This window comes from Daldinia vernicosa (genome assembly GCF_022497035.1).
Source record: "Daldinia vernicosa strain CBS 139.73 unplaced genomic scaffold F5Y00scaffold_46, whole genome shotgun sequence".
NCBI classification, from domain to species: Eukaryota; Fungi; Ascomycota; class Sordariomycetes; order Xylariales; family Hypoxylaceae; genus Daldinia; species Daldinia vernicosa.
Genome location: NW_025953962.1, coordinates 73589 through 94176, shown reverse-complemented (window position 1 = coordinate 94176; position 20588 = coordinate 73589). Strand labels below are relative to the sequence as shown.

Genomic DNA, 20588 nt, shown 5'->3' with positions numbered 1-20588 from the left:
TCAATTACTCATATCTTATACTTTCGCAGGTGGCGCGAAATCTGTTACTAGTTACCGCGCCCCCCTCTTTCGCAAGGACAATTACGAAACCTTGCACGATTTAGCACCGAAGCTACACGGTTAATGTTCGCTTAACGAACCGTGTTTGCGTCCAAGAGCTTTTGAGTCATAGCATCAGCATACGATTCAAGGCTCGCTCTTAAGAGAACCAGCCCGCACGACCACGGACGCGCAGACTCGCTTCGATACTAGGATTTTTGTACGGAAATGAGGTGCTTGTAACCGGGAACCCTGGTCTCAACAACAAATACGCCTCGGCTGCGAGATTGGCGAGCGTGTCTGGTTTTCGTGACATGAGAACCTGCCTCATACTGCCTTCTTCCCAGATATCCTGTCGATTCTAATCGCTCGGTTTAATCGCCAGCAACTGTACCAACGTGTACCGGATAGGGCCTAGGAAGGTGTTTTTGCAAGCAAAGTCCTTGCTGGATATCTTGTCTAGGTTAACTTCGACTTTCTAGGAAGGATCTATTTTGACCCTAACGACCGTACACGACTTTGACCGACCCTTAATTATATCCCGCGGCCATGGCCGCCAATATGCCACAGATGGGCGGCGGCGGTGTACGGCAGCGACCGCCCAACCAGCAGTTGTCGCAACTCGTTTATACGCAGATCATGGGACAAGGCATTCAGACTGGTGGCTGGCAAGATCAAGTACAGGTCAATCTACGAGTTAGTAACACGATGAACTTGTAAGTATTGCTACTACCACCCGAAATTCCCGTCCGTTCGTAATCATAATTACAAAAATGTCGGTCAGTCGATGCGCTAATCCGTACGTAATTTAGGATCTCTAACTCGTTTCTTGCCATGCCTGCCCTTGATTCGCAGCAGCTCGTATCTCACGGCTTGACCTTTGAACGAGATGCCTTTTTAAATTCCCCGGACAAGGTGGGTTTCTTTGCGCCCGTGTCTCGTTGCGAAATATAACTAATGTTTTGTCCAGGGGACTTACGATCAGAAGATTGGCGGTCGCGTCCAAGAACTCTTCAAACGACGGCAAGCGCATGAGCAAAGTCTCCAAAATACCTTGAACGCCCAGGCCGCTGCTCAAGCGCATGCTCAAGCGCAGACGCAACAGATGCTAATGAACCAGAACATGATGCCCAGGGGTATGGGGCAACCACCGCAGCAGGGCTTCCAGCATCTCCAACAACAGATGCAGCCCTCGCCGATTCCCCAGCAGCCTCATCAACCGGGAATGGGGATGGGAGGTCAGGGCGGCCTCCCCATGAACCCAAATCAGCAGCCGATGCAGATGGGGGTAGCACAGATGCGCCCTCAATTCCCGATGAACGCCACTTTGGCAAGTCTACCTCCCCAAGATAGGACGAAAATTATGCAATTGGCTCTGGCGAAGTTGAACCAGACTACGGAACCACAGCGGAATCAACTGCGTAATTTAGTACAGCAGAGAATCAACCCCCAGCAGATGGCGCAGTTGCAGGCGGAGAACCAGGATCCAGTTCTATTCTATTTACAGATCCAGATGTTACAGGCATTTAAGCAGGGAGGCGGCAATGGTGGCGGCAATCAAGCCGCATTGCAGATGCAGGCCCAGCAGCGACAGATGAACCAGTCTGGGCAACAGCTAGTAGGGGTTCCTAACAGCGAGTTTGGTCCATTTTCGAACGTCGAGAGCATCATGAACCAGCAGAAGGCAGGACTACTCGCCCAGGAAGCAGGGCAGATGGTGGTGCCGGCGAGTAACGGACCCGGCCGGAACGCCACACCTCAACCTATGGGCGGAATGCAAGGCCCTAACCCTAACCATCCTGGACCAAACCAGTCCGGCATCCCTAATCAGATGCCGCAACAGTTCAACCTGCCGCAAGCCCAACAGTTAAAGATGGACCAAAGGGCGGCCCAGTCGCAGGCCCAGATCAGGGCGCAGGCGCAGGCTAAACAAATGCAGGGCCAGCCCGGAGGACTAAACGGTGGCGCCATCTCTCAGAGTCCTGGCATGAACACTCTGAACACGCCGGTTCGCCGGACTCCAGTCATGGGCCAGCCGGAAGGGCAGCAGCAAATGGGTCAACCCAACGGGCCTTTCGGACAAGGGCTCGACCCGCGTTTCAACCAGGGCAATCAGCGGCCGCAGATGGGTCCGAACCCAATGAATAATCAGCACATTATCAACAGCGTCCTTGCCCAGATGCCACCCGAGCAGCGGAATGCGTTCATGAGCTTGCCACCGGATAAGAGGAGCGAGGTGCTGATGAAATGGACTGCTAATCCGACTGCGAGGGCGGGTATGGGTCAGCCGCCCGGACGCGGTCAGCCTCAACCAGGCCAGTTCGGACAAGGTAATCCGATGGCTCAATTTGGCCCAGGAAATAACATGGGCCAAGCACCCAACCCTAGCGCGCAGATGAATGCTCAGAACCAAATGCTGCTTCAGCAGCAGATGAACAGGATGAGGAGCATGCAGCCCCAAAATCGGCCTCAAATGCCCCAGCCCCAGGATGTGAATAACTATATGGATAGCATGGACGTACCAGGAAGAATACTGGACCAGCTGAAAACAAGTCAGCAGCCGGTACCACAAGAGATCAAGAAGTGGGCTCATCTTAAGCAATGGCTCTCCCAGAGGAATGCCAACAACCATGTCATGCAGCAGCTACTGGGCTTCCAGACTGCACAGTTTCAGAACATGATGAAGCAGAGGGCGGCAAATAACCAGATGGCTCAGCCTAATATGCCGCAGCAGGGACCGCAAATGCCAAATGCGCAAATGCCTATGCAACCAGGTGCTAACATGGGCCCCTTTGCGGGCATTACGATTAGTCCCGCCGAATTTCAGCAGGCTAAAAATCACGAGAGGTTCAAGGGCTGGCCAGATGAGAAGATCAAGACGGCTCTCATGCAGATGAAGCTAACTCAGATGAGGGCTAAAGCAAACGGACAGGCACCCAATGCCCAAATGCAGACGCCTCAGACGTCCCAACCAGCCAACAACAACCTTGCCATATCAGCCCCGCCGCCGAATCCTTCAAACGCCCTCCAGCAAAGACCGCAAAATGCGGGACCTGATGCTAATCCTACGGGCTCTGCGGGGCCCGCAAGGAATAGGCAGCTTCAAAATAATCGTCCGCCGCCTCCGGCCTCGACTGCTCCCCAGAGGAATAGTCTAAAGCGTGCGAGTACGGATGACGTAGTGGAAGTGCCGAACCCGTCGGGTACACCTGTCCAGCGTCCGGCGTCCCAACAGGCTCAGGCCGCCGGGCCTCCACCGCAATTTCATATCCCACCCGCTCAGCTTGCCGCGATGCCGCCCGAGCAAAGGAATAAGTACGAGGCTATGATGAAATCCCGGCAGGCGGCAGCGGCAGCGGCCGGAGGTGGTGGTGCACAACAGCCGCAGCAGCAGCAGATGTCCGAGGCAATGCTGCATCTGAAATCTATCGGCCAAGAGGAACACATGAACGCGGCCAGAGAGCCGTACCAGGAAATTCCGATGAACCCGGAACAATATCAAGATATGGCCCAGAAGATCCAGTCTCTGGTTAGCGAGATGGGCAAGGTCAGCAAAATCCTAGGGCGGTGGTACACTCTAACGAGAGATGACAACCGCGCTAGGATGTTCTTCAAAATGGTGAGTTTGAGCAACGAAACGTTTTATACGGTTCCAATAACTAATATCATTCTAGCGGCTCCGCTTGGGTAAGCAATTCGCGGACGGCGAGAAGATGACGACTCTCAAGAAGGCATTTTCCCTAAAACCGAACGAGCTGGATAGCGTAAGAGCGATGCTGGAGGGCATGGCTAGGGACGTGGCCACCCAGTATCCTCAAGTTATGAAGAGAAATGCTACCCAACAGCAACATGCCCAAGAACCGGGACCTCAGCAGGGGAATAGCGAGAACACCGCCACACCACCGATGGGAGCGCCGACGCCATTAAACGCCGCCAACCTCGAGAAGCAAAATGCGTTGAACAAAATACACCATAGATCCACCAGCAAGAGTGGGCAACCACCGGCTGCGCCAACTACCTCGCAACCTCCGTTCCCCTTCGGTGCCCAGTCACCCAACGGTCAGCCTACGTATATTGGGAAACCTGCTGTTACCCAAGCTGACCTTCAACTACCCCCTCGCAAGAGACCCAAAACCAGCGGCCAGGCAGGTCTCGGTTCGGGCGGCGCGAGCGCGAGCTCATCTCCCCAAGTTCAAAAGGCACCGTCCCCAGAGCTAGTTAAGCGACAGACGCCGGCAGAACACGCAGCGCCTAAATTAGCATACCAGTGTCCCGAGCCAAGCTGCGAGGCGCACAGTACCGGTTTTGCTACCGAAGAGGCTCGACGAAATCATATCGAGGAGGAGCACGTGAAGCCCTCGCAGAACCCATTCAAGTTTGCGACCGAGAGCCTTGCTGCTAGGCTCGGATTAGATCCTGACGGACACCCGAAGGCGCCGCCGAACACCTCGACGACGGCCCCTTCGATGGCACGCGATGCCTCGAAGCAGGGTCAAACGCCGGCGAGCCGAGCCGATGCGACGCCGATGTCCCGAGAACCGTCGATGAAGAGACAAGGTAGCGCACCGGGTGTCAAAGCCTCGGACCTACTTAAGACGATGGCTGGCAAGACCGGCACGCCGAAGCCCGACGTCGGAACTCAGGTTGGAGATGGTACTGTAGCGCCTGCAAAGACGTCCGGCGCAGATGGAGCCTGGCCGATGACGACTATAGACCCGCAAAACCTACTCCAAAACCTGGGGGGCATCGAAAGCGGTGGCGGAGGTTCTATTTTCGACATGAACGTGTATCGGGCAATAACACCACACGACACGCCGGAGGACACGCCGGAGTCGAGCAAGGATAGCGCGAGTTCGGAGCCGACTAGTGACCTGTCGGAAGGCGTGTCGCTTAATCTGCAGCTGAATATGGGGCCCGACCCCAACATGGGGCTCGACAGGTGGCAGCCATTCGGGCTGGGCGACGTCGAGTCTGGCGACATGAACTTGACCGAGATGGATCTAGGTGCTACGGACGAAAATACGATGCCGCTATTCTCGTGGGATGACGTGAACCCCGATTTTACGAAAGAATTCACATTAGACACCAGTTTCTACTCTCTCGAGACGGCATGAAGGGGCAGCGGACTAGAGCTCTTTAATATTTCTCATTTTTCTTCCTCACAATGAATAATGAGGTATTAGCAAGGGTAGGCAAGTCTATACGAGTTGGGCCAGGCAGGGGCTTGGCCGGGGCGTTTTAGGGGGGGAGGGGGTTGGGGGGGTTATTGTATGTTCCCGGTTTATTTCTGGTATATTTGCGGAGTCGGAGTCTAAGGAGGCCCAACGGGATAGGGCAGCGGAAAAGTGTCTTTGACAGGTTGGTGGGTGGAATTACATATATCGCGAGCATTTCATTATTCTTAAGATCAGCGGCTACTATATAGAGCTGGACAGCGTCACGATACCCAAATGAAAAGACCGGTGAACAATTGTAATGTTTTTTTTGAAGTACCTATGAAGTAACTACCTAGTAATATTACATGTGATGATGGTGATGATACCTAGCTACATATGATATGATATAGCGTTACGTATTCCGGTATTCCGTACGGAAGTACGAATTGATAGGATGTAGGAGTGGTGGGGTAAATGTACCTAGAGAGATGCAGATATGGTACCTGACGGGTAGCAGGGATCCCTTGATGGGTTAGAGACTTAGAGTTGCATCAACCTTAAATTATGCACAGCGATCGTCCAGGCTGCCAGGCCGAAAAGGGTAATAAGTCAATAAAATAGTACGCAATATGGTGCACAAGGAATACATAAGAGAGCATAATTTAAGTCATTTCGCATTGAGGGACTGCGACGCGGGTCGAAGCGCGCGCGCGAATCTACAAGACCCTTCATTACATTTATATCAAGTACCTAAGATCCAAACTGTCAAAATTACTAGATTTAACAATTCGTGCCAACTTCGTGACAACTTCGCGTCTGTTGACTTTTATTATCCTTTCCGATCCAGCAAAGATCAAAGCCTTTTTTGCTACTGTTAATATTTAAACGGTATCTGGTATCTACTATCTACTATTGCACCCTTACTACTACGAATTACAAAATACCGGCATCCCGCCATCCCGCCATCGCAGCATACACAAGATGGATTCCTCGCCGAGCAAGAGACGCGTCTTGGGTTCTATCGATACTAATGCTAGAAGTCCTGTTTCTACTTCGAAGCTCCAAGAATCTAAATCAAAAGCACTCTCACCTATCTCGAGCATAATGAACAATGCCATTAAGCGGCCTCTTGATCAAGAAGCCGTGAGCCAGCACCAACAGTACCCACCTACGCCACCGACCAAGAAGCAACGCCTTTCTGTTGGTGAAGAGGAAATTGAACGTATACCTATAGATGAGGAGCACGGTCCTGAAAGGGTATGCATTTCGTGTATCATTCTATATCGAATGAACATGGCTAATCTGGTGGCGGATTAGGACTCTCCTCGAGAAGAAGCTGGACGTCAGCAGTCTGTATCGCCAGAAGAAGACTCCATGTTCCTAGATAACTCTATTATCGACATAACCCTAGAAACCGCAGTAACCGAGCCAGACATAGAAGTTGTTGCGCCAGCTCCACCAACCCCGCCGGCGCCAACTCGAAGGCGATCAACTATGACTCGGGAGGAAGCTCGGCAGGTAAGTTCTGAATTTGAAGTCGGGAAGAAGAAAAAGGGTAGTTAACTAACGGTATATACAGAAAGCAGAGATGCTCCGACTGAGACTCAGTTTAGCTAGTTACAAAGTTCGCACTGGACAGACGGACGTGTCTCTAGAGCAGCTCGAAGCCAAGTCATTATTGAAATCTGGACGGTCCAAGGAGCCATCTTTGCCTCGACCGTCACGAATTATGCACGCAGGAGAGGAGCATGACAAAGACGGAGAAGGCCGCGGGGATAAAGTACCATCTTCGGGGCGAAAGGCATTGCCGACTGCGCGGCCTCTTAGTCGGGGGAGTAGTTTTGACAAGAGCCATCCGGGGACGGAGCCGAGAGAAATGCCCGTATTGCCGATATCGTGGCCGGATTCGCGAAGAGCGTCGCGATAAGGGGCTGGGTAGAGAGGGGGTTTATGGAGTTTTAGAGGATTTAAGGGTGTTAGGGGGTTAGGGGGTTGTGCTGGCAACGGCAATTCCTAAGACGGGGAATCAGGCGGGTTTAGGGAAGGGAAGGGGGGTTATTCTACGTATTCGTCTGCGTTTAGGAGGTATCATGAAATACTCTTAATGGCTCTCTACTTTTCAATGTCGTTTACGTATGAAGAGGTTCTTTTGTGAAAAGTCATGTTTAAGCCAAACAGGCCAAAGTCTTGGGCTTACATTAGGTATGTTGTCTTCTCTGTGCCCGAGGGGGGAAATGCTAAAACAAAAATAAATTGAGAGCAAGGCTAATGTCGTTTCAGCTGGCAGGAACTGGCAATGTACCTAGGTCATGAGGCTATCGTGAGCACTTTCCTGATATTAATGTTAGCTACCTACATGTGCATAATCTCTAAGGTTCCTTCCTGAGGTATGTACATAAGGTATGTATCTACATCGTTCCCGACTTAAGGAAGGAACCAACGACGTCAAGATAGGAGATACTACATAGTGTCATTCATACCGCCTGCCTCCTTCTAATAATTATTACTTTCCCTTCCTCTTTCTTTTTACTTTGCAACTCCACTCTCAACTTTTAACTTTAACTCATCTGCTGCTTCACTCCTTCACTAAGCTGCTGCCAAAGCCACCATTAGCCATTCCACTATGCCACCCCCGTCTCAAACCACAGAAATGCGACTACCCCTACGCATCAAGCCCAGACTCGGTCCAAAACCTACTTCTCGCAAACCAACAATCAAGTCGAAACCCAAACAGCTCGCCATGTGCTCAACAGTCCACTTCACCTACCGCTGCGGTTGCACCCACACTACTACCTTCGAGTGTCCGGATACCGCATCCTCCTTCTCCAGCCTTGCAACTAGCTCGCACTCCCGTCGAAATCGTCCCCGTCGACGCCGTCGTTGCTACGGTCCCAAGAGTACACCTACCATTACGCCGCTGGACGAAGACTGCTACGACTGCGCGCAGAAGCGGGAGCAGGCGGGGAGACGAACTGCTTCTTTAGGGGATAGTGATATTTCTTCTTTCTCCCTATCGACGGACGCAGACGCGGATACGGAGACGGAATTCGATACAGATATATCAATGGCAATGTCGACATCGACATCGACATCGACATCCATATCGTCAACCCCGTCAACACGCGCCTCGTCGCCCCTCGACACCACTATTCTCAAGGAACGCGATCCCAATCTACCCTCCAAATGCCCGCTCATCTCAATTCTAGACATGGACTTAGACCTGCGTGTGTATTTGATGGATCTGGAACTGCCCGAGTTACTGGATGGCTTTTAAGCTCTAAGCTGGAGTTAGTTGTGCGGAAAATGTGGGTTTATAAGGATGGGAAGAAGGAATACGAGAAGAAAGGGGGAGAGAAGAGTCTGAGAGAAAGGAAATATGGCTAGTTCGTTAAGTGTTGCTCTTATCTGAAGGGTATGAGTGGGCTATTTTCTTTGGTCATTTTGACGACGACGACGACGACGATGATGATGATGAGAAGCTATTGAAAGTATAAATAGGGCTTATATATCTCAAGACTGAGGAATCACGCCAGAATCCTGTATTGCTACGTGTCTGTAATGGGATCATGACATTGTTTATTGCTATTGTTTCTTACGAGCTACTCAATAGCCTCGCCTGCCATAAGGGGCTATATACTCGTTTTACTGTGGTGTACTACGTAACAAACGTAGGTAGTTATTTACCTTCATAATACCTAACTAACCGGCTACAAACCTCGTGAAGCGTTACAGCAGATGTGACTTTTCACGGCGTCTTCCTTGTAAACGTGTAACTCACCTTAGGTTCTTCTAACCCTTTAACCTCCAAAGTCCATCTTCAACGCAATACTCGGCTGGCCCTGGGTGCTTGAGCTCTTCGCCGGCCCACCGCTCTGCCGACCCGACCGGATCACTTCTTCCATAAATGCCTTCTGCCCCTCATTCATCGCCGCTACCACACCCCTGAACCCCGCCTGGTCCGCCGACGCTAATTCCAATAGTCTCGCGCTCGTTTCGTGGTACACGTCCGTGCCCTCGCTAGCCGCGCGGGAAAGCAGAGTCGGCACGACGATAGACATGGCGATCTGCGCGTGTCCGCTGCCTAGGGTCGCTACGTACTGCGTTAGAGACTGCGCCACGAGCTTGCGCGCGTCTTCCGGATCCTCTGGTTCTGTGTCGACTACGAAGGCGACCAATCGGGGGAGGAGATAGCGAGCGATGGACTGGTCGGCAGGCGAAGGGGATGGCTGCAACAGGAGAGATCGGATGCAATTTGCTGCGATCTTAGCCGTCTACGAGATAGTTAGCGATGCCCACGAGAAGGCTACGTAGAATCCTAGGGGGTTCTTACCATGCGGTCTGTTAGACAATCCACCAATTCGTCGAGATATTTCGCCACGAGGCGGTCGTTAGCCGCAAGACGATTGCTCCCCCCCGTAAAGAGTATTGTGATTGCGAGCAGGCAGTTCTTGACGCACTGCAGAGAAGTAGGCGTCTCGCGCTTCTGCGCATTTAGATAGATGGATAAGTATCGGCGTAGGCAACCTTCTACTTGCACGTCGCTGGCCGACTTCGCCTCTGCCGAGCCGTGAGAGCTAGACATGGTCGCCATAAACCTTTTAAATATGGGGAGAGCTTGCGGGACGATGATCTCTTGGCAGGAGGGCGTCGCCAGTATAGTGGCGAAGATATGGATTATACAAGCATGCAAGTCCGTCTTGATGATTGCCGGGAACACTTCTGCCGCATCTACCATGGCATTTAACCCGGTCCGTACTAGAAGGACGGCCTCCTCGGTCAGATGATGGCGCACTGGCTGATTCGTCTCGGTCAAATTAGGCAATAGCCCGGATAGCACTAGAACGATGATCCTAGTGAGCTCGAATAGCTGCTCGATGTCTTCGCTTAAGTCGCCGTCATCTTGCTGCTCCTGTTTCCTTGCTGAAGGATGAGCAACGCAAAGGGCGCGCGCAATTTCGACTATAACTCCCTGAACGTCGAGACCCTCTGTCAGTACGAGGCGATCCAGCAAATCCATCGTCTCGGAGAAGATTGCCTCTCGGTAGATAGCATGGCCCGAAACGCTCGGATGTAGGATCTTCTTAAGAGCCTGCAGTATCTCGAGAGTTTGTTCCTGAGTAGCCAAGGAATCAACTTGGCTCGACTTGGTGGCAAGCGCTTCAAAAGCGATGCCGAAGAGGACGAAGAAGAAAGCGACCGGTTCGTCGCGATAATTAATATCAGCGCTCTTAGATTGCCCATTAGTACCTGACGCGTCAGCTTCCTTCCCATCTAGAGCGTCGAAAACAAATTCGCTGTCTTGCTCGATGAGGCTCGCAATAGCGTCGACAAGTTTTAACCAGGATTCCTGGTAAAATTTGAGAAGCGTCTCGCGGTTGAGGGCCGCATAGATGGTATCTAGACTACCCGACATAGACGGGGGACCCAACGTCATCGAAATGTCTGGTTCGAACCTCAACCGAGCAAACTCCCGCAACGAGGCCAGCCACAACGGCGTCAGAGTGCCGATGTGAGGCTTCAATACGTCGAGTAGATACTTCTGCTCCGAGCTGGCTACCTGAAGCTCCGCCCATGCCGAATAAACCGACATCTTAACCATTACCTGCGCGTTAGAGCTGAGACCCTTGAGGTCGCCAATCCCGGCGTTCTCCGTTTCCGTAGAGAAGTTCTCAAGGGCGGTAACGAGCGTCTTTAAGATACGCCCCATGCGATCGACATCCGTCACGATACCCGTGGAGATGAACGCGGCGCACACGTTAACAGCTTCCGCAGCCAATTCGGGAGACGAATCTGCAGCGAAAGCAGGCGTCAATGCCGAGCTGATTTGCGCCTGGTATTGTTCGAGGAGCATCGCCTCCTCGAAGTCAGGGTCCGGTGTTTTGCCAAACATTCTCAAGACGGCACCGATTATCTTCAACCCCCATATCCTTAGCTCCAACACGCTAGACGTCGAAGCTGAGAAAGCCATACGGATAACGTCGGCGATTCTGGCCTGGAGGGCGGACTGCGCGGGCGACTCGCCGTTTGTAGCAACGTCTTTCCCAATCATCAAGAATATTTCATTGAGACAACTCATCGCGAACGTCCTAACTTGCCAGCGCAAAGGCTCCATTTCGGAATTTGAAGGCGAGTCTTTATCATCCTTAGCGGCGCCGGCGGCCGCAGCGAAGCCGGCAACTTCTTCGTCCTGCAGATCGATAGTGGCAGTCGGCTTTCGGTTGACGTCGTGCGTCTCCTCGGCAGCTTTTGGTCGGGTCATCTTGAGAACGTTCTGGCAACGGAGGAGCCAAGCGCCGGTTTCTGTTAACGCAGTCTGACGTAGCCAGTTCCGGATAACATTGCGAATTCCGTCGTGGCTAGGCGATACGTCTAGCACGAGCCATAGCTGGTCCTCAAAGCCTGGATTGGCTGCTTCCAGAACGTCGAGGGAGTTCCTCTTCATCAGATTGTAAAGACCGTCTACCGCAACGTCGCGAAGGATAGGAAATTCGGAGTTGAGATATTTCTGTAACGTTTTGACGTAGTCGCTGAATACCATGTGCCCAGGAGCATACAGGGATAGATGCTCCAAGCACGCTAAGCTTTCGCGCTGTACGAGAACATCCTCCTCGCTCTGCAGCTGATCGACGAGAGTGAGAATCAACTCGCGCGATTTAGTAGAATCTTGCAAGTCCGGTCCCACGACGTTGATCAGAGAGTCGACGCAACGTGTGATGGCTGCCGTAGTCGATAACTCCGTCTCCAAGCTCATAGAGATAGGGGAAGCTACTTCGGAATGATGAGTTTCCGAAAGGTAAAGTTGAGAGACCATTCCGAGGGATCCGGAGATATACGGCGAGAAGCCAAGGCCCGTAGCGTCGGCGGCATCAGCTAGAGCCTCGAGGGCCCAGTAGTGTACTGTCGGATGCGGATCATTGCACAGAGACATCAGGATACCAGTGATCGTCTTGAGATGGTACCCAGCACCCATGCCGCCTACCTTCGACTGGATAGAACCCAGAGCCATGGCGCACCCTGCTCGAGCGCTAGGTTCCCGATTTCCTACGATGGTATCGACTAAATGCTTAATCTCGTGGTTCGTAAACGCATTGCCACATGCATTACAGAGACGGGCAATAGCACCATAACCTAGGCTGCGTATATACTGGTCCGGATCGACCACGAAGCTCCTAGTCATTTCTTGTAGGAGCTTTTCCACTGCTATGTTGGTAAGATTGCCGGCCGGCGACTGAGTCTCCTTCACGGCAACCTTTAGAGTAAGGAACAGAGCACTGGCGACGTTCACAGTAATGGCTGCTTTACGGCCGAGGTCGCGCTGTAGCGAACCAGCCGAAGTGAACGTAGCAATCTGTTCGAGAACGCTCTCCTGTACTTTGGCCGGCGTAAGGGGGAAGACGAACGCAAACAGCTGAATTGCCATATTCACCACCTCGGTAGCAGGAGGAGCAGGAAGATCCGCGGATGAATCTTGCTCGCCAACGTAGAGCACAGCGGCATCGTGCTCCAGCGACGAGCAGATCGGCGACAGAAGCAGGTCGTCGATAATTTCATCTGGATTAGGCTCGTCCGTCTCTGGCTTATCGTCCGAATCATCCTTCTCTCCGGGGAGCCTCTTGATTTTGAAACCGCGAACTAGGTCGTTGACGCCGTACCCGGAATTGTCACCTACATCCCAGATAGTCTCAAAGGTCCCCGCAGCGTTGGCGATAGACGCGCTGAGGGTGTTAGCTGCGTAATTCTCGGGGTCGGCAAACAGCGATATTGCCAGAGTAAGGAGATTGGATTGTAGAAGCGACTCGCTCCCTCCAGCTGGGCTTTGGTTCACCAGCATAGTATAACATTGCAAAACTCGTCGCTGGACCATCATGTCAAGGTCGTGCAGCTGCAAAGCAGGAGTCAACCTTTGAGAAATATCATCGGTGGTTTTCTTCGAGGGTAGCATCTTAAGAAACACGCTGGTATTTTGAAGCATCGTAGCAATGCGTTTCGATACGTCAACAGTTAACAAGCGGCTGTTGAACTGAAGAAACGAGAGAATAGAACCCAACGCGCATTCTTTGACGTGAGTTAAGTACGAAACTTCTAAGATGTTACGATGAGCAAAATTATCCTTCGCCAACGGCTTTGGCAGGGCGTTTTTCCAGAGAACAAGCAACTGCGAGAGATGAATCTTGACGAAATTAGGTCCCAGCGACATTAGTCCCCCGAGGAGGATCCACGCAACCTGGACCTGCGTGCTCGAGACGCGAAGCTCGGACTGACCACTGGACTTGAGCAGGTTGGTAGCCATGGAGTAGACCCGGTTGTTAATATCGAGGGAGCCATGTAACGGACGAGACGGACTGGCACTCAGGGTTGCAGCCAATCCATGAGCGAATCCGACACATCTTCTCGGAGAGTTTCGCGCACCTCCGAGTAGGGACAACTCCCTGCTAAGACTGTTCATACAAACAGACAAGCAAGGTAGGAGCTGCTGCGGACACGCAAGAACGAACGTTTTCATGCAGAACGAAGCAGACACCTGGACGCTATAACTGGGATGCTGAAGTACTTGCAATAATCCATCTCGACAGGGTTCTGCGAAATTATTCGCGGCAGATCCAAGCGACTTGATAAGTGATGCTACCGCGCCAAGAGCTGCGATCAGGGCATGCTTTGTCGGCTCAGGTCGCTCTTTGAGCGTTTGGGGATAGTTCTTAAAAACATCGTTGACGAGCACTTTAGCCACAGTCGTCTGGCCTGATTCCCCAAGTATCTTGCGACCTATTACAACCTGCAGGACCGTATCGACAATTCGACGCGAGATGAGGAGTCTATATCGATTGTTGACTATGTTCTGATGGCCTAATAAGTCGATAGTTAAGCTCTCCAAGATTCTCAAATAATTCTTTTCGACAAAATTCTCTCCTAATCGTTTCAAAACCCTTCCATAGCAAACACCAATGGCTGCCCTGGCTCTGTTGGTAGTAGATAGTCTAACGTACTGAGTCGTAAGAGTCTTAAAAATGTCACTTAGCGACAAGACGAGGACCTGGCTTTTTTTGCCGGGCGCTGGGCTACCTGGCCGCGACGGAATATCATCGTCTTCCTCCAACCCTACGCCCGGCTGGATAGAGGCCCTTTTACTAGCTTTAGACTTGGACTTTTTGATCTTCGGTACCCCTGCCGATGCGGACTCGGAATGACTTTTCACCATAGCTTCGGCCAAACAGTCCGCAGCGGCGTGTCTTACGTGTGAGGAATTAGAATCGATGGTCTTAAAGAGGGCCGACTTCAGATTCTCGAAATCGCCCGAGTTCTCAAAGTACGAAGTATATCTGGCCAACGACTTTAGACAACGGCAAGCGGACACGACAGTTAGGGAACCTTTGTCGCCCGAGGCGGCATTCCGTGCTTGCTTCCAAATATCCCTAGCTATGCTCTCATCCAAGCTCGATCGCACCATGCCTACAATTTTGTTCAAGGAAATAAGCACGGCAGCGCGTAACCCAGCATGACTTTGTGACGATTTGAGCAGCTTGACGAGGGCGCCGCAGGCCAATGGGTGCAGGCCGATGGCGCTGTCACCGGCGGATGCGTACACATCGCCCAAGCAACTGATAGCGGCATGTCTGGTTCGAACTTCATTTTCGGTCTTGGATTTCCCGGTGGATATTATAGAGACTAGCTCGTTTATAGTATCGAAGAGTAATTTCCTATCTCCATTCCCGAGGAAGTAGGCAAGTATCTTGCCAAGATTGACCCTTATAACCCGGCTAGGGGAGGGCGTGGACAGGTTGATTATCTGGAAGACCTCTTTTTTGAGGTAGAACTGCTGGGCAGTACAATCATCATTCGACAAGCTATGGACATGTTTGCTTAGAGAGGAGACGAAGTTCAGTAGGAAGAGGTCCTGCTGCTCGGCGGGAAGCGATTGGAGCTTCTGAAGGTCGAGTTCGGGATTGTTGGTGGTAGTCAAGGAAGCGCGCGCGGGCGCTGCGGCTTGAGAGGCGCCGTTAGACTCTCGAGGGGGGGAACTTGGCGCTGACATGGAAAATCATGGATGTTCTGTTGAAGCGCATAAAAGGAGGATCGTTTCAACCGCGGCGAATAAATGAACGAAGACGAGACCGGAAGAGTCGCGATTAAAACGTGTGCTATGCTATCGAAATGTGAAGGTGAATAAGTACCTAATTACGGATATCGAAGGCACGTGGAAGGCAGTTGGCGGTATTGCATGAGGTATGTATGTATGTACAGTGTACCTAATGTATTCGAGCGCGTACCTGACTTCAAAGGGGGTATGTACTCGGCAGTAACGAGTCCTATAGCCAATCACAGGCGATAGCAATATTGGGTTTGTATGGATTATCTGCCAATTACACGGCTTCAATCGCCCAAGAAAAATAACCTTTAAACATTTCTAAAATAGGTTTAGCTCCTTCAAGAATAAAAGAAAGCTATTTCAACATCTACTTCGATATCTCGAGCGCATTCATATGAGGTAGCCATAGGCAGCTCTCTTTCAAAATGTCTACCCACCTATTCTTATTCCCCGGTCGAACTCTTGCACCAAGGTCGATTACCTCCACCATATGCGCCCAATGCCGCCGGTCCTTCGCTTCGAGCGCGCTGCTTAGCAGCGGTCACAATCGCTGGTCCAAAATCAAGCACGAAAAAGGCGCCGCCGACGCGAAGAAAAATGCCCAGCGAAGCAGCTTCGCCAAGAACTTGACCCTCTGGTCGCAACGTTCGTATCCTACACGACGGTCGTCAGTCCCGATCCGAGCGCTAACGGAGTACAAGATAGTGTATGGGCCAGACCCGAGTCTTAATTCGCGACTAGCTACCGTGGTCGCGGCCGCGAAGAAAGGTATTTAGTATACAAACAAGGCAGGACGGAACAACAAAGAAGGAAATTCTAACGAGAGCCACGGCCATAGCCGGCATGCCGAAAGCCAGCATAGACATAGCCATAGCACGAGGTCAAGGCAAATCGTCGTCCGGGGCGGGACTCGAAACCATGACGCTCGAAGTTATGATACCGCCAGCCGTAGCCATGGTTATCGATGTCGCAACGGACAACAAGCAGCGCGCACTGCAGGACCTTAGGGTCATGGTCAAAAAATACAACGCTACCGTAACGCCGACAGCATTCCTATTCGCCAGGGTTGGCCGCGTCGTCCTAAAAGGCGACAAAGACGACGACTTCGACGAGGTGTTAATGGAGGCGGTCGAGGCCGGTGCCGAGGACGTCGAGCAGGATAAGAAGGGCAACGTGGTCCTCCGTACGCAGCCGAATACTACACACCAAACAGCGCAGAGCCTAAGCCAAGCGCTATCTACCGAGATCCTAAGCTGCGAAATTATATGGTCGCCGATAGGGGACAAGGTGAAGCTCGACGACGACGACGCGGCAACGAATATAAGCGCCTTCCTAACGGCGCTCCAAGAATATCCAGACGTGCAAGGAGTCTAGTAAGCCTACCCCGCGAATACCTCACTACCAACACCCTCAATTGGTATTAACCCTGGAAATCTACAGCGCGAACGCCGAACAAGGAAATATATCCACAGATCTTTGGACGACGATAGAAGATAACCTCGACACGTAATCCGTAGTGACGATACGATGTGTAGATATCTTGTATGCTTAATGTAGACTATTGTACATGTTGTATCGCGCAACAGTCCCCATCTGATTTCCGTCTTTACGAGGAGTGGAGAGACCGGCCTTGTCGCCCAGTGCTCGAGTCAAGTCCAAAGTCCAAAATATGTAAAGGCCGCGTGATCATGTTCCAATCCCATTTTCCTTCCGCGCCCCTAAACGCCGTCGAAGCCAATGCATCCGCCACTTATAACTGTTCCTCTTCGTTGTCTTGTCCAGCGCGACTATTCCTGCTCCTCGCTCCCGGGCTGCGGTGCTTGCCGCGCCTCATTCTCGAGCCTCCTATCCCTGATATACAGCCGTCGCGCGCGCAATCGCTGCAGCTCGGCGTGGATCTCGTCTCGGTCCATGGGCACCTTGTTCGCCTGCTCGGGCTTGGGCCAGAAGTCGGGGACAGCAAAGCGTTCGTCGAGGTTCGTGCCGAAGTAGTACATGATGCCGATCGGGAACATGACGTACATGCCGAACTATATATGGTGGCGGTAAGTATGCGTGCGAACTAGACGGGACAGACGGGAGGACATGGCGAGGAGGGGTAGTTAGTCGGGTTGGGAGCGCACCTTGAAAACTTCTAGGTTTAGGCCGCCCATTGCGAATATCTTCGGTTGAATTGAAGGAATTTCGGCTCTCGTCAATGAGGTATAGACATAAAATCGAGCTGATCACATGTGGAATAGAGCCTATGTTATGTAAATTGTCTAGTAGTCGCACTTGGGAAGCTTCCAATTAAAGCTTTCGAGTTTCGATTGAGACTGTACACTAAAGCGCCTTGGCTCTGATTGGCTTAGTTCATACCCGCATTAGAGCCGGGTAGCTGCATCGGGATATCCATTTTCCTTGTGCTACTGAAGCCGCCTGGAGGCTAGGTATGGTACATACCGAAGGTACCTCTTATCCCCTGAAAACAACGCCATCTTACAATGGGTGTTTTGTTATATAGGGTGAGATGCCATAAACTTTAAAGAGCTACCATAAATCCTAGAGGATATTCCATTATAATGTGAAGTCAGCATATCAAGGCTATAAGTAAGATAAGATAGGGGTAGTTAACTGGAATAGGGGACTTGGATATCGAACGAGGTACCCTAGATTTTCCAGATTCATAATGGGAATTAGCCACTACAAGCATTCAGATTCAGGTGTAGATACGCGACATCTCATGATAGAAATATTATATCGTATTTTTGAATTTCTCGTTACCGCAGTGGAGGACCGCAGCTCTTGGTAACCCTCCAAGCCGCCAAGCCTCGTCTACCAACTACTCTTTGCAGTGTAGGCCAGAACCCGTCTTCCGCCCAGTCTAAGTCATCCAAGTTTAAATGCTTGCTATGCCGCCAAACCTCCCGAAACCGTAGCCCTTCTAAACCCTTGTTGTCTAAGTATGGATCGAGCCACGTCGACGAGAGCGGCGCGATCAAGTACGTGCCGTTTGGCTCTTTGAGATACTCAAGGTTCCTCCGATCGGCTGGCGTGTCACAGGTCGCTATCTGCGTCAACTCCTCAAATAATAGGGGCCCCTCCATCCCCGCTACGTCCCTAGTCTTCAGAACCTCGTTCTTACCGTTCAGAAGCCATATCGGCGGCATATATGTTTTCCACCATATCGCTTGTGTCGCGTCTGGTTGTTTGCTCAAGAATACTTGAGCTGGTACGATACCGCCCTGATGGTATACCCCCATAAGAAGGCCAAGGACCACATTGAAGCCAACCCAGGTAGCAATCCAGATTTTTCGATGCGTGGACTTCTTCGGGAGCTTTAGGGACGAGAGCAAAAGGGGTACCGTCGGCAGCAAGAATCGTGCTTCCTGGTGTTGAAAGATGGATAGCACCAACACTCCCGATATCGCCGAGCATAGCCTGAGCGACAGATGTGGTTTTGCGAACAAGAGAGCCACGGCAGGCCCTATAAGCAGCGGGAGGTTGATTAAGAGATGTTGGTACCAAGGGTGTAATCCGTGCTCCGCTAAATTCGAGGGCGAGAGGTTGTATTGCAGATTATTTAAGGGTGTAATAACAGGATTGCGGTAGAGATCTAACCAGGTAATAGAGTGCGGGGTGTAGAAAGCTGTATCAAGAGAGATAGCAATTAAAACTGTAAAGAGCCCTGACGCTGCCATGATGGCAAGGGATAATGGTCTTGGAAGTAAGTTAGCAACTCGGCCTAGCAAATCGACGACCAAAAGGCACGAGGGACGATATGGGAGTAAGGAGACTTACCTATGTATAAAATGGGGTATCAATCGAAGTCCAGGAATAAGCAAGAATGCAGGAAAAGTTATCCTATTAAAAACACCAAAGACGGCTACAACACCAAGCACCGTCGACGCCGCCAGGGCGGATGTTTGTGCCTGCTTAACAGTTAGTTTGTAAATCCGGACACTACGAGAACCTGGAGGAGCGCAACTTACCGAAGCCTCGAGAATGCGCTCAACGAGCACTAGACACCACATAACGACAAGGGTCTCGATCGAATTAGAGAAAGTATGAGTTTGAAAAGTCCAGGTCACGTAGGACGATCCTACCAGCAATAAGGCAGTGTTGCGATGTCGCGGCGACTGGACTAACTCGTGAATAGCCCAATCCTCCAAGACGAAGCTGATAACAAACATCAGCACTCGCAGCGTCCAGAATACCGTAATCGGTGGTATTTCGCCGTCATTCCCAATACCCTCCCATAGCCACTTCAGTAGAAGCATAGGCAGTCCGTAAACCGGCCATAGCGGAAAAACGCTACGTATGGGATGATCGCTTGTGAATTCCCAAGTCAGTCGAACGGGGTAACTGAAGATTTGACCTATATTGCGCGCCGATTTTGTTAGTTTATAATCGTTGCAAACGGTTGCGAACAGAGTTAATTTTGGACCCCCGCCCTCCCCCAGCAAAATGTGTCTCTGCGCTTACCTGCTATAACTTCGGGACCTTGGAAATTTTCATCTGGATGCAAATAGCTCGGCGAAAAAGCGAGCCATAGTCGTACCAGAACTAGAAACAAATAGGTACGCCTCCACATGATTCTACCCGGAGGCGCGCATCTACGAGGGTTGTGTGTGGGGTATAGCTCAATAGGAAAACTCTAAGTCGTCGCAATAGTTTGCGATATTACGGTAGCTGTCGCGTCGCGTGGAACGGTCGTATATACAATTACTGTCGCTGTCGCGTTATCGTAGTTATCGGGTATATCGGATACGTGGGCGTGATTATTATCTTATGAAGTATAGGATCGCTCAGGATTTAGCATCGCGGCAGGAAGCGAACAGGGTATTATGTAGGTAGGAGACAATGCCTATGTGTCGAAGAAAGAGACAAAGGGTAAAGGAGTGTGGGCTATGTTTATTCGTTTGTAATCAATAAAAAAAATACCAAAGGAGAGAAAAGAAGAAAAAAATCTAAAACGAAATAAGGCAAAGGCCCAATATGGTAACAACAATAAATTGCAAGCTCTCGAGATACACTATGTAGTATGTACACACTATGGTAAGAATGGTAGGGATGAGAGGTAAGATGACACGGGTCACGAAATAAGATCACGGAACACAGGCTGACATGTTACCGTTTCCCGGCATTTTGGGTAATTCGCATGCATCCTCATTCGATCGTTAAGTACGTATCTACATAATCTTACGGGCCTCCCATAGGAATTTTACCGTAAACGGCTAGACATATGAAGTCGGGCACCGTTTGGAAATAGTCTAGAATGCCGTGCATGGATCGATTGCGAAAAAGGAACTGTCAAATCTAAAGGTTAT

The 20588-nt window shown here is 51.2% G+C and overlaps 7 protein-coding genes across 7 annotated transcripts; 4 read left to right on the top strand and 3 right to left on the bottom strand.

Annotated features, from left to right (window-relative positions):
* The first annotated feature begins 479 nt into the window (after positions 1-479).
* Positions 480-5266, top strand: F5Y00DRAFT_147708 (uncharacterized protein). Its single transcript, XM_048004469.1, has 4 exons — positions 480-755; positions 852-954; positions 1010-3658; positions 3714-5266. Exons 1-4 carry the CDS (start codon positions 589-591, stop codon positions 5151-5153), a joined length of 4359 nt encoding a protein of 1452 aa, XP_047862151.1. The 5' UTR covers positions 480-588; the 3' UTR covers positions 5154-5266.
* A 614-nt stretch (positions 5267-5880) lies between these two features.
* F5Y00DRAFT_244367 (uncharacterized protein) lies at positions 5881-7166 on the top strand. Its single transcript, XM_048008813.1, has 3 exons — positions 5881-6452; positions 6513-6713; positions 6775-7166. The coding sequence occupies exons 1-3, from the start codon at positions 6177-6179 to the stop codon at positions 7120-7122; spliced, it is 825 nt and encodes a 274-aa protein (XP_047862150.1). The 5' UTR covers positions 5881-6176; the 3' UTR covers positions 7123-7166.
* Positions 7167-7763: 597 nt separating this feature from the next.
* Positions 7764-8469, top strand: F5Y00DRAFT_272188 (uncharacterized protein; the record flags this gene model as incomplete). The annotated part of the gene is made up of 1 exon (XM_048012931.1): positions 7764-8469. Exon 1 carries the CDS (start codon positions 7819-7821, stop codon positions 8467-8469), a length of 651 nt encoding a protein of 216 aa, XP_047862149.1. The 5' UTR covers positions 7764-7818.
* Positions 8470-8754: 285 nt separating this feature from the next.
* Positions 8755-15417, bottom strand: F5Y00DRAFT_147686 (ARM repeat-containing protein). Its single transcript, XM_048004468.1, has 2 exons — positions 9526-15417; positions 8755-9466 (listed from the first exon to the last, which is right to left on the bottom strand). The coding sequence occupies exons 1-2, from the start codon at positions 15223-15225 to the stop codon at positions 8993-8995; spliced, it is 6174 nt and encodes a 2057-aa protein (XP_047862148.1). The 5' UTR covers positions 15226-15417; the 3' UTR covers positions 8755-8992.
* Positions 15418-15575: 158 nt separating this feature from the next.
* Positions 15576-16903, top strand: F5Y00DRAFT_147666 (YebC-like protein). Its single transcript, XM_048004466.1, has 4 exons — positions 15576-15924; positions 15985-16047; positions 16118-16652; positions 16720-16903. Exons 1-4 carry the CDS (start codon positions 15705-15707, stop codon positions 16787-16789), a joined length of 888 nt encoding a protein of 295 aa, XP_047862147.1. The 5' UTR covers positions 15576-15704; the 3' UTR covers positions 16790-16903.
* F5Y00DRAFT_147675 (uncharacterized protein) lies at positions 16739-17601 on the bottom strand. Its single transcript, XM_048004467.1, has 2 exons — positions 17403-17601; positions 16739-17309 (listed from the first exon to the last, which is right to left on the bottom strand). The coding sequence occupies exons 1-2, from the start codon at positions 17430-17432 to the stop codon at positions 17067-17069; spliced, it is 273 nt and encodes a 90-aa protein (XP_047862146.1). The 5' UTR covers positions 17433-17601; the 3' UTR covers positions 16739-17066.
* Positions 17602-17885: 284 nt separating this feature from the next.
* F5Y00DRAFT_244358 (glycosyltransferase family 22 protein) lies at positions 17886-20346 on the bottom strand. Its single transcript, XM_048008812.1, has 4 exons — positions 19744-20346; positions 19251-19636; positions 19060-19190; positions 17886-18978 (listed from the first exon to the last, which is right to left on the bottom strand). Exons 1-4 carry the CDS (start codon positions 19850-19852, stop codon positions 18039-18041), a joined length of 1566 nt encoding a protein of 521 aa, XP_047862145.1. The 5' UTR covers positions 19853-20346; the 3' UTR covers positions 17886-18038.
* Between the last annotated feature and the right edge of the window lie 242 nt (positions 20347-20588).

Coding starts and splice junctions, on each gene's coding strand:
- F5Y00DRAFT_147708 (XM_048004469.1), top strand. CDS start 589: ATGGCCGCCAATATGCCACAGATGGGCGGCGGCGGTGTACGGCAGCGA. Junction 756..851: donor GTTAGTAACACGATGAACTT/GTAAGTATTGCT, acceptor TACGTAATTTAG/GATCTCTAACTCGTTTCTTG. Junction 3,659..3,713: donor CTAGGATGTTCTTCAAAATG/GTGAGTTTGAGC, acceptor ATATCATTCTAG/CGGCTCCGCTTGGGTAAGCA.
- F5Y00DRAFT_244358 (XM_048008812.1), bottom strand. CDS start 19,852: ATGTGGAGGCGTACCTATTTGTTTCTAGTTCTGGTACGACTATGGCTC. Junction 19,637..19,743: donor AGGTCCCGAAGTTATAGCAG/GTAAGCGCAGAG, acceptor CGCGCAATATAG/GTCAAATCTTCAGTTACCCC. Junction 18,979..19,059: donor ATACCCCATTTTATACATAG/GTAAGTCTCCTT, acceptor CTTACTTCCAAG/ACCATTATCCCTTGCCATCA.
- F5Y00DRAFT_244367 (XM_048008813.1), top strand. CDS start 6,177: ATGGATTCCTCGCCGAGCAAGAGACGCGTCTTGGGTTCTATCGATACT. Junction 6,453..6,512: donor AGGAGCACGGTCCTGAAAGG/GTATGCATTTCG, acceptor GTGGCGGATTAG/GACTCTCCTCGAGAAGAAGC. Junction 6,714..6,774: donor CTCGGGAGGAAGCTCGGCAG/GTAAGTTCTGAA, acceptor CGGTATATACAG/AAAGCAGAGATGCTCCGACT.
- F5Y00DRAFT_147675 (XM_048004467.1), bottom strand. CDS start 17,432: ATGGGCGGCCTAAACCTAGAAGTTTTCAAG. Junction 17,310..17,402: donor TAAACCTAGAAGTTTTCAAG/GTGCGCTCCCAA, acceptor CACCATATATAG/TTCGGCATGTACGTCATGTT.
- F5Y00DRAFT_147686 (XM_048004468.1), bottom strand. CDS start 15,225: ATGTCAGCGCCAAGTTCCCCCCCTCGAGAGTCTAACGGCGCCTCTCAA. Junction 9,467..9,525: donor ATTGTCTAACAGACCGCATG/GTAAGAACCCCC, acceptor ACTATCTCGTAG/ACGGCTAAGATCGCAGCAAA.
- F5Y00DRAFT_147666 (XM_048004466.1), top strand. CDS start 15,705: ATGTCTACCCACCTATTCTTATTCCCCGGTCGAACTCTTGCACCAAGG. Junction 15,925..15,984: donor CTTGACCCTCTGGTCGCAAC/GTTCGTATCCTA, acceptor AGTACAAGATAG/TGTATGGGCCAGACCCGAGT. Junction 16,653..16,719: donor CCAGACGTGCAAGGAGTCTA/GTAAGCCTACCC, acceptor GGAAATCTACAG/CGCGAACGCCGAACAAGGAA.